This window comes from Rosa chinensis, chromosome 3, assembly GCF_002994745.2.
Source record: "Rosa chinensis cultivar Old Blush chromosome 3, RchiOBHm-V2, whole genome shotgun sequence".
Lineage (NCBI taxonomy): Eukaryota > Viridiplantae > Streptophyta > Magnoliopsida > Rosales > Rosaceae > Rosa > Rosa chinensis.
This window is the reverse complement of record NC_037090.1, coordinates 28,128,126-28,138,895: the sequence shown is the minus strand read 5'-3', so window position 1 is coordinate 28,138,895 and position 10,770 is coordinate 28,128,126. Positions and strand designations below refer to the sequence as shown.

The 10,770-nt window shown below is 38.2% G+C and overlaps 1 protein-coding gene across 3 annotated transcripts; it reads right to left on the bottom strand.

The window, feature by feature from the left end:
• Nucleotides 1-1,064: 1,064 nt before the first annotated feature.
• Nucleotides 1,065-7,435, bottom strand: LOC112191770 (TMV resistance protein N). 3 transcript variants are annotated; one of them, XM_024331174.2, is made up of 6 exons: nucleotides 6,733-7,434; nucleotides 5,536-6,616; nucleotides 5,134-5,415; nucleotides 4,055-5,050; nucleotides 3,338-3,977; nucleotides 1,065-1,522 (listed from the first exon to the last, which is right to left on the bottom strand). In XM_024331174.2, the coding sequence occupies exons 1-5, from the start codon at nucleotides 7,245-7,247 to the stop codon at nucleotides 3,360-3,362; spliced, it is 3,492 nt and encodes a 1,163-aa protein (XP_024186942.1). In that variant the 5' UTR covers nucleotides 7,248-7,434; the 3' UTR covers nucleotides 1,065-1,522; nucleotides 3,338-3,359. The 3 variants fall into 3 exon arrangements, with proteins under 3 accessions (XP_024186942.1, XP_040372655.1, XP_040372654.1); XM_040516721.1 differs by lacking the exon at nucleotides 1,065-1,522 and having other exon boundaries at nucleotides 3,105-3,977; nucleotides 4,055-4,908; nucleotides 4,981-5,050; nucleotides 6,733-7,435; XM_040516720.1 differs by lacking the exon at nucleotides 1,065-1,522 and having other exon boundaries at nucleotides 3,105-3,977.
• Between the last annotated feature and the right edge of the window lie 3,335 nt (nucleotides 7,436-10,770).

Sequence of the window (10,770 nt, the reverse complement as noted above, 5' to 3'; positions counted from 1 at the left end):
GGATTCAAGTTTTGGAGGGAAAGAGGATGAGTTGGCAACAACTCTGTACAATAACAGGCGGGAAAACATTAACGGACTGTTATACCCCTGTAAATATGCCAGCTGGCTTCCCCGTAATGGAAAAGTTAATGTCATGTATTTAAATGTAGTTGGGTTTTATAGTCCAAGTACCAAAGTGTAGTTAGTGTAAAATGAGACACGTTAATTTACAGTGACCTTTAGTTTATGTATTGTTCGAAAAATTCTCCCTTATTGAAATAATAAGTATTGAACAGAGCAGGGTCCCTCCTCCACTGCTAATAAATGTTGATTTTTTATTTATTTTTTTGATACAAAACTAGTCAATGCTGATTACTCTGGTGCTATGTCTTCAAGTAAGACTGTCCTTAAGCACAAACTCTGGACCAGAGAGATTCAAAATTACTCAAACACCCAAAATTGCTACCCAAAACTAAACCTAGCTACTAAGCCAGACCCCATTACTACAGAACTTGGCTAAGCTTAAAGAAGGAAAAACACCATTAATGGAGGTATCACGTAAAGTAAAAAACTCAAAACCTCATAGTCGGGAGGTTACAAGACATTCTGTTATCATGTCACACTACAATGAAGTTTCTGAAAATTTTCTAGATTAAACAAGGCTTCTAAGGTCTAATTAAGAAGTAAGAAATCTGACTTCAATTAACACATTATTAAGAAATTAGTTGGCATGAAGACAAGAATATGAACACGACATATTTGGCCATACAGATGCATTTCAAGATTACACGAAACAAGAAGCACTCGACCAAAGACTAGACCTCGGATTCTCGGAATGCCTCAGTAGAACTACAAATTACATTCAAGATAAGTAGCTATATGTATGTTTTTGCCCTCTCCTATGGTTCAGGGGGTGCAGCAGAGTACACTGCTGCTATGCTCCCTACACCCCTGCCTTTAGTCCTATGCCATAGTACTATCATTCTCCATATTTCGTTGCTAACAGAAAACGGAATTCTAGAAATACTGAGAGAAAATGGAATGATTTACATATTGCAGTTATCAAAGAGGAACGATAAAAATAATAAGTTAGTAACTAATGAAATGATATCTCACGGGCATTATGCATTAACATTTTGCGAAAGAGAACATAGAAAGTATTGAATTGGATCACGGTCTTGGACTTCTACTTCTAATCTTCTACTACTCATAGAAAATTAATTTACAGGACACTAAAAACTGCAACAATAATTTACTACTTGTAGGAATGAATATGAGCGTAGAAGGAATGAGTACAACAAATGAAAAGGAATATGGAAGAGAAATTTCAAACCAATCAAAGCGACATCTTGATCGGCCTCGTCTTAGCAACATCAACATGGCATCGTAATGGAGGCAGATATAGCCCCGGCCAATGTGCCACAAATCTTGTTGTGGATGGGCTCCTCAAGTACTCAAAGGAAGAACAGTGGAAGACCATTGTTGCCGAAGAGACCACTAGCAGCCCAGCTGTACAAGAACCAGAAGCAGAAAGGGGTAGTTCCTATAGCATAAGATGAATACAACTCGTTACGGGCACATTTATTTTCCACATATATATCTCATAACTTATAAATACTGTTTGCTATAGAGTACAAACCTAAGAAGCACCGAAACGGGTACGAGTTTCCGGATACGATACGATCGGAAACGTGGAAACGGCAAATTTTAAATGTAATAGGAAACGGATACGTGAAGGAAACGCCAATTAAGTATATATATATATATATATATAATTAGAAGAAAAAAATATGAAACAAGGTACCAGTACTATCTTTTCTCAACCATTGTTTCTCGTTTTACCAGTGCAATGTATAATTACACTTTCTCCTATATATAATTAGGTGGCAGTATTTTAATGGGTAACCTGAAGCCAACCTCTGATAGACTTGCCTTTATACTATCTTTTAATGGGCTATTTGTACTATCTTTTCTCTAATTAAATGCAAACCACTGACTCCCATCTCCCTCTGTCTCTCGGCCCCCACCACCTGCTTTCTTTATTCTCTTATTCTTTTTTAATCATTCTTCACGGTTTCACCTATTTAGCAGCAACTATTTTTCCTCTCTCCTCCTCCTCCTTCTTATTCACTTCTTCTTCGTATTCAACTATTTCAGTCTTATAGAGCCCAAGCAAGCAGCAGCCATGGTTCTCAATGAGCTTTGCCGCTTCAGTGGCGCCGAGATCTAGCCGGGTAGGGGCATCAGATTCATCCACTCCTATTCTCAGGTTAAACACCAAAGCCTAATTGCAGCTCTCTCTCTCTCCGTCTCTCTCTCTCTCTCTCTGTGATCGATTTCTATACTCATCGGCTCCATCACTAATACTGGAGTTGTGGCTTGGTTTAGGTTTCCTGTTCCTGAATTTCAAGTGCAAGAGGTACTTCCACAAATGGAACCGAAGAATCGTGAAACCGAAATCGGTTCGGGTTTTGCTCGGTTTAGGACATTTCCACGTTTCCTATTTACATTCTGGCGTTTCCGCATTGGATACGGAGGTTTCCAAATCGTTTCCAAACCCGGATACACGTTTCCGAGCGTTTCCGAGGCGTTTCCGACCCGTTTCCCGTTTCGATACGGGAAACGCGGGCATTTTCGCGTTTCCGTGCATCATAGGTACAAACTAATAATCCTTGACAAAAGATAAAAAATAATGTAAAAACTAATCACAACTTGAATTGATGTCATCACATTGTTAGTATGTTGGTTGTAGCATGATCAACCTTGAATATGGGAGTGATGAATCTCAACTATTGGAGTATAAGGCTCCAAGACATGTTTATTCGTGGATGCAATTTTGCATACAACTTTTCTTTTACAGGACAACGATGTTTTGGGTAGATTGTCCATAAATTAAGAATACTTAAACGAATGTAAGAACCCTTGCGACATTGATATACCTAGCAAAGTAGCAATGCAGCAATGCTTGTGGTTTAAAACAAAACTTGATTAGTCAATGCTTTTTCCTTAAGAAGGAAAGGGCTTGCATGCATGGATAAATACATACCAATCAAAGATTACTTTCTGAAACAAAACAAAAGTTACAGGAGTCTAAATGAGAATAAGCATGTCAATGAGAAAAAACATGTTTAACAACAATTAATCAAAATGGTATTTACACAAACTTTTTTTTTTTTTTTTTGAGAAATACACAAGTTTATTTATTTTTGATATTTGAGCCATATATAAAGGCAATCTCAAACGTAAGGCTTCACTGATTGATGAACTTTTTATATACATATAAATTAGGGGACTGAGTTAATCAGTTAATGGAACCTACATCAGACATAAACCATTTATATAAATCACAAAAACATACCTCTCCATCTATTGATTAGTATTCATGCCTTGAGTCTTTTAAGAACCGATTCTTTGTTAGAGCTACCAATTGCAATTGCACTTGGACCTTCCCCTGGCTCGGCCTCCTCCGAGTCACAATATTCACGACTCCGCTTCAAGATGTTGGTTGTTCCATCGAGGAGGTTTTTCAAATCTTGCTCGTACAACAATCTAGCCCCACACCTCTTCACACAATTCGAGCATGGAATTCGACACGCTTTAGTTCTCCCACAAAACTTGTAATAATGCGCGTCGAATGAGAACCTAATAGAGCAGCTCGTGGTATCCTGGATTTGACCACGAGGCATAAAAGACACCCAAAGATGATCTCCCATACTGGATTTCATCCGCAGATCGTGTTCTCTATAAATCTCTGGCGATGAACATTCAATTAAAAAATCATCAAACTCAAGAGGGTCAGGATCTTTCAGACTGGCAAAAACAACACAAAACACAATGCCCATCCACTCTGATTCCCGATCCGGAGGCAGCTCCACAGTGAATGAATCTCCCACGCTTTGAATATCAAACCACTCTGAAATTTTACTTCCAGGACTTACAATATCAAATGACGAACGAAAACGATCACAGCTTAATGAGAGAAACACGGGAGAGATGCCCTAAACCAAAAGGATCATGTTTAATATGAGAGAGAGAGAGAGAGGGAGAGAGAGAGAGAGAGAGAGAGAGAGCATACCTGAGCCGCCAATCTCCTTAGCATTGAAAATATTCCATTATTCAAGCCTTCATTGTCAATCAATCCAAAGCAATTGACAGTGTGTAAACGAAAGTACACCAATTCGGTGAATCTGCCCTGCTGTGATGGTTTCGACAACATTTTTAAGGAATCGCAATCGTCTGCAAATACTGATAATTCATCATTCGATGGGAGATCCGGTAATTGTTGAAGCCTTTTGCATCTCCTCAAATTAATGACCGTCAGCTTAGAAAGGCATCTAATGCTTGGAGGAAGACTAACAAAATTATTTCCACAAAGATGCAACCATTCTAGAGACGGCAAGCAGTAGCCAATATCGTCGGGGATAACTTCTAGATTACAATAATCTAGAGATAACAACCGCAAAGACGGTAAAGCCCTTGGAGATGGCAACGCCAAGCACACTGGCTCCGGACTCTTTCTTTTAAATAAGCCCGTAAAGCCCATGTAAAGCTTCCTTTTCATAGATGATCCACCAAAAATTTGTCGCCAGGCTGGCGGCCTGTCTCTAGTCTCCCCAGACATTTCGAGTTCTCTACGAGACTTCAGTTTAAAAATTGCGGTACCAGGAAAACTCTGGAGACTTTTGCTATCATTTATAAGCAGATAAGTAAGGCCAACCAGATGTTCAATTGATGAAGGTAATTCCTCACTAGCGGTCCCAGATGCCAAGACTTGAGATAAATTTTTCATCCCTTCTCCAAATTCTGGAATCTTTACTCTTGAGCAGCCATCAAGACTGAGAAACTCGAGAGAATCCATTTCTATCTTACTTGGGAACACCTTGACATTTTCACATCCATAGAGTGTCAACCGTTTAAGCTTTTTGTTCACTGCAATGGATGGATGGACCTTAACTAAACCGTCACAATATCCAAGATGCAACTTCTCAAGATTCGGAATACCTGTGAAATCTGGGGTCTCCTTCAAGTTTTTGGACATCGTAAGATCCATATATTTCAAGTTAGGCAAGTCCTGTACAACACATGGAAGTAATAATTACCTTTGGAAAACATAAAACTCTGTTTTGAAGTAGAAAACATTATCAACATTGTTACCTGTCTTCCATCCCAAAGCCGGACAAGATTGCTTCTTGGCATCTCCAGTTCAGCAAGTATATTTGGCCGGAAACCAGCTGGAAGAGATTTGGAAGGATACCAATTCCATTTGAGAATTATCAAGGAATTTGGGAGGAATTTGGGGCCTGAACTAATTATTAAATTATCAAATTCAAGAAACATTAAATTGTGCATCTTAGAGAAGCATTCACAATTCCAGCTTGAATCTGCCTCTTCTAAACGAGGTAAACATAACCGTATGCCTTTGATTGCTTTTGTTCCCTGATATTAATTAGAACAAAGGAAAAGTTAGTTCCACACAGGTCTAATATATATCATGCTAAAATAAAATGTATTTTTTATTTTTAAATCTATACTTGGATTATCTGTATAACTTCTTACCGTATTTTTCATGAATACATGAAAGATGTCATTACGATGACACAAGCGGCTGCGAAAACCGGGCTGCTCACGAGATTCTCGACGAACAATTTCCCGTGCCATTTCTTGGACCAAACCATGCATCCCAACATTGTTGTAAAGATCAATAGTTAAGAGAGATTTCTCGATGAGAACATCTATCACAATAAGAACATCAAAGCCATAACATTGTAGCAGTTCAATAACTCGCCCCTTCTTCACCCCCGTGTAGAAGAATGCAATGTCCAGAAAAATGCTTTTCTCCATGTCGTCCAGTGCCTCATAACTTATTTTGAGTGACTTAAAAACATCTGCATCACAGCCTTTCTTTAGTTTGCCCAATGTACTTTCCCATGCCTTTAGATCTCTCTTGTACAGAGAACTTCCAAGAATTTTAAGAGCTAAGGGAAGCCCTTCGACATAATCTACAAAACACTTGGAAAGCTCTAAAAACCCTTCCTCTGGCTGATCTTTTTCGAAGGCTTTGTGACTAAAGAGCTCAAGAGCATCATTGTCATTTAACCGCACTAGCTCAAATGACAATTCTATACGACGCTCGGTGAGGAGACGTTTATCTCTAGTTGTAACAATGATTCTGCTTCCCTCACCAAACCAAGATTTATCTAGAGCCACTTTTTCTAGGATGTCACAGCTATCAACATCATCAACAACAAGAAGAACCCTTTTATTAGACAGGCATTTTTCAAGGAAAATGGTTCCTTCGTAGTCATCCCAAACATTTTCCTTCAAGACTAGGGAAAGAACCTGTTTTTGAAGATCGACTAGTGAACGCTTCCTGACATCAACAAGTAACTTAGCCACTTCAAAATCATGGGAAATTCTCTGGTACACTAGCTTAGCAAGGGTAGTCTTACCCACTCCACCCATACCCCATATTCCTATAAATCGAACATCCTTCTCCTCAGGAGCTAAAAGCAAACCCATTTGCCTAAGTCTAAATTCAATTCCGACTAACTTTTCTTTGGAATCTGACAATGTGATCGTAGGACGCACTTTCTCCCACACACGTTTCACAATGGCTTCTATAAGCTCACTTTCACATCTAACAGAAAAATAGACAATCATCAAGCTAATAATATATATGTATATAGTAGAACATTGCTATAACAAGTCAAAACTTAAAAGACAGCAAACAAGGGGTGAAGTTGTACTGCGTACTTATAATTCTTTGCATCCCATCCAGAGAGATTGGCCACTTTTCTTAAAGCTTCTCTCCACTGCTCCACCTTCTTTGGGTCGTTACTGAACTTTACTTCATGCTTAGAAAAGACTTCAGCAAAGCTGCTCTTTTGATGTCGAACGTCGGATGGATCCACATAAAAGAAAACCGGCAGAATTCTCTCATCTCCCGCTTCCATGGACTCGATAATTTTGGCAAGCTCATCCAAGCACCAAGTGGAAGAAGCATAGTTGGGTGAGAGAACAACTATGGCGAGATGTGATTGTTCGATTGCGCTCGCGAGCTTCGGAGAGATAATAGCACCGATTTTGAGCTCTCGGTCGTCCTTGAAAGTCTTGAATACTTGCCGGTACTGCAGTTCGCGGTATAAATGGGAGACGAAACCCGTGCGGGTGTCTTCACCCCTGAAACTCAAGAAAACATCGAAATTCCAACGGGGAGGTGATTCAGCCCAAGCACGAGATGGGGAGGCTCTGTGGGTGCTCAAAGCCATTGGAAACCACCAAGACCGAGAATTAAGGTCTAGGGGAAACCACTGTGAACTGTGGAAACTGGAAGAGGAAATGAAAGCAGTTGCAGAGGAAACCACTCTGAAAAATGAAGAGTGAATGGGCAGAGAGTGTAGGAAAGTAAATCATGGAAGAGAGAGAGAGAATTAGACGCGTTTTCTTTACTTTTCCTTCTTTTTCTTCTCTCCTTCCTAAGGTTGTGGGCCTTGGCGTTATGGCGTATACATCGTCGTGACTCTCGTTTGATCATAATTCATTTATCTGTGAACTTTTAGATTTGGAAGTCTGTAACTAATAAATTGTCTATTAAATTGATCGTAGTGGCTTGTACATCTTTTGAAAGTAGGGTTTTCAATGAATCTTTATTGTGGCTTGGAGTTCACATTCTTTTGCTGCCGTGGGAAGTTCCTCTTTGTTTCAAATTTGATACGTTTTAATCTTAAAATCGGTTTCCAAACTGTAATGTTTTTAAACTAACCAAATCAGGCTAAAAGGAAATATATAAATGTTTTTGAACTTTTGAGCTATGCTCTTTACAAATTTAAAATTAACATCGATTATTGTAAAATGTATTATAACTCAATACGATACCACACCATATAAATACATTATTTTGATAATCCTACTTTCTAATCCCATGCAGCACCAAACATGGTTAAAAATTGGTGTAGGTTAAGACTCCCACAGGAATTGAGGACAATCTCAGAAAATAAGGTGTTGTATACTAGGTCCACGATATCCTAGTGACTTCTCAAAATGAAGATTAACATTGAAAACATGCGGAACCCGGTCATATAGTTTCATTTGTTAAGCAATTGGTGTGGAGTTCTGTCCTTTTTCTTCTTTTGGTTTTTGACTGGCCAGGGTGTGGACTTAAGACCTTATGTGGTATATGGTAACAAGAAAGTGTGCAGGGATTTACTCTCCTTCAGTTGGCAATTCAAAGTGTGGAATTAAGAAACTGCGCTGTAAGTGTAGGAAAGTAAATCGTGTGGTGACATAATTAGACGCGTTTTCTTTACTTTTCCTTCCCTTCCTTCTCACCTTCCTAAAGTTGTAATTGACAGCAAAGACTAGGGGACTTTTCCAGGTCATTGAAGGGAAAGTAGTACAGAACCACCCAGACTTTGATATATGTATAGAGTTGGTCATATCATTTCTATTATGCAGCCTTATAATTTAGCGCTAGTTTACTCCAACAGTATGGAATAGTATCGCACCCCTCAAGTGTAATCATTGCTACTGATCACAGTTCACAGTTTATGATGAGAGACGACCATAATCAATGACGAATTTAGACCCCCCACAGGAATTTAGGACAATCTCATGACATAAGGGGGTGTATACTAGTTCCACGATATCTTAGTGACTTCTCAAAATGAAGACTAACATTGAAAACATGCCAAACCCTGTCCTATAGTTACGTTTGTTAAGCAATTGGTGTGGAGTTATGTCCTTTTTCTTCTCTTGGTTTTTGACTGGCGAGGGTGTGGACTTGAGTGGTATATGGTAACGAGAAAGTGTGCAGGGATTTACTCTTCTTCAGTTGGCAATTCAAGGTGTGGACTTTAGGACCTTAAAGTGTAGGAAAGTAATTAGACGCGTTTTTCTTCTTTTCCTTCTTTTCCTTCTCACCATCCTAAAGTTGTAGAGTTTGAATAGTTTTCTTGACTTTTCCTTCTTTTCCTGTAGTCTTGTAGAGTTTGAAAGTGCTAGTTCATAGCGGTCCGATTTCTTCTGAAAGCTACGTTCTTCTACAATTAGAGCCTCTCGAGCTCGTCACAACTTGCACCGATTTAGTTTTTTGGATAGAGGCCCAACAGCGAACGATGTCGTTTCGCAAGACCGCTTGGCAATTGGTTTTCAATTTCGGCCGAATTATGGTTTAAAACATTTCAATCAGTCCATATTAATTAAACGTTTTTTCTCCAGAGGTCGTCTGTCAAAAAGGTTTGTCTAAGAAAACCCTAGAATTTACATTCCATTGTAGGGATATTCCTTTCCAATCGTGGAAAGATCGAAATCTTAGTACAGCGGTAACTGTTACAGTAGCTCCTGGTTAAATTTAGATTCTTCTGCTTAAATTTTCAGGCGATGATATGTATTAGTGCTTTCGAGGAGTACTAATTGTGTTCACTAGGAGTTAATAGCTCTTGGGGTTTTTAAATTGAAGTAATTTTCTTTTTTGTTTGTGTAATTTTTGACAATTTTAAATGGTTTGTTTCTTTTTAGTGTTTCTGGAATTTCAAGATGCCGGACACTGCAGGAAGGGTCCGCATGCCCCCAGACAATCGGGCACACAGTAGTGTTGCCCTTCAAATTCATGGTATATGGCAGAGTACAATTGGGTACGGTCCCTATGCACCTTAGCTGCATTTGTCAAACTCAAAACCAGATGCTGAGAATGCATATGCTAGCTACCATGCCCTTCTCTAACTCGCTCACATAACTGGGCCGAATGATGATGAGGTTTGTGGGCAGTGGCGGATCCAGGATGTATATTTGGAGTGGGCTGAATTTAAGGCTTTCTAATAATATATTTTTTTTTACTATCAATAATGCTTCTAAGAATTTTGAGACTAAATTGTAAAGGAATACTATTTGAAATTGATGTAACTAAAGAAAATAAGACAATAGAAAAATTAGCAAGCTACATATACCCCCTTAATAAGATTCCAAAATACAAAAAACTCCATAACATTTGGTTTTAAACACTTCAGGAGAAAAGTTTACACTAAAGGACATTTTACTTATGAGGTAATTTTGCTTCCTCCTTAACCCTTTTCTTTGTCTTTAGTAAAATTAAAAATACACGGAGCGTAGTGGGTCCATGCTCTTGAATTTGTTTATTTAACATATTGCAGATATAAACCTATCTTCCATACTTGAAGGTAAATAGTTAATTTTTACTATTCATAATTTCAATCCTTTCCAGATTAGATTTGCTTGCTATATGCAGCATAACTAGTAACGAGTTAGCAGAAGAAAAAAAAAAAGTTAAAAAAGTTAAAAGATTTTAGATCAAGACTTAGAAGGGATACTTCAGGTTATTGGGATATTATCTTCACAGTCCAAGAAAGAATTTATAAACTAGAAAAGAATATTGAAAATATCCAATATACTCTTAAAGAGGAACAAAAACCTCTTGATTATTTGAGCATCGATTAGATCTGCAATTTACTGGTATCAGAGCTCGCTAAAAAATGTCAAAAAGGAAATCCCTAATGGGACAATGTTTGAATTAATATTAGAGAAGTTGAACTCTCTATTAAAATTTTTTGATGAGAAACATCAGAATCTGATAAAAGAATTATCTAGATGTCAAGATCATCTAAAAAAAAGTACCAGATATAATCTCCCAATTGGAAAAATTGGAATACAAACTAGATTTTATCAAAGAACTTCCAAAAAGGGAAGAAGAACAGCTAACAAGTGTTGGCATAAAAATCAGTGAACAGCAAGAAATGCTGGATTCTATGAAAAATTTACTGAAGGATAAGAAAAAGC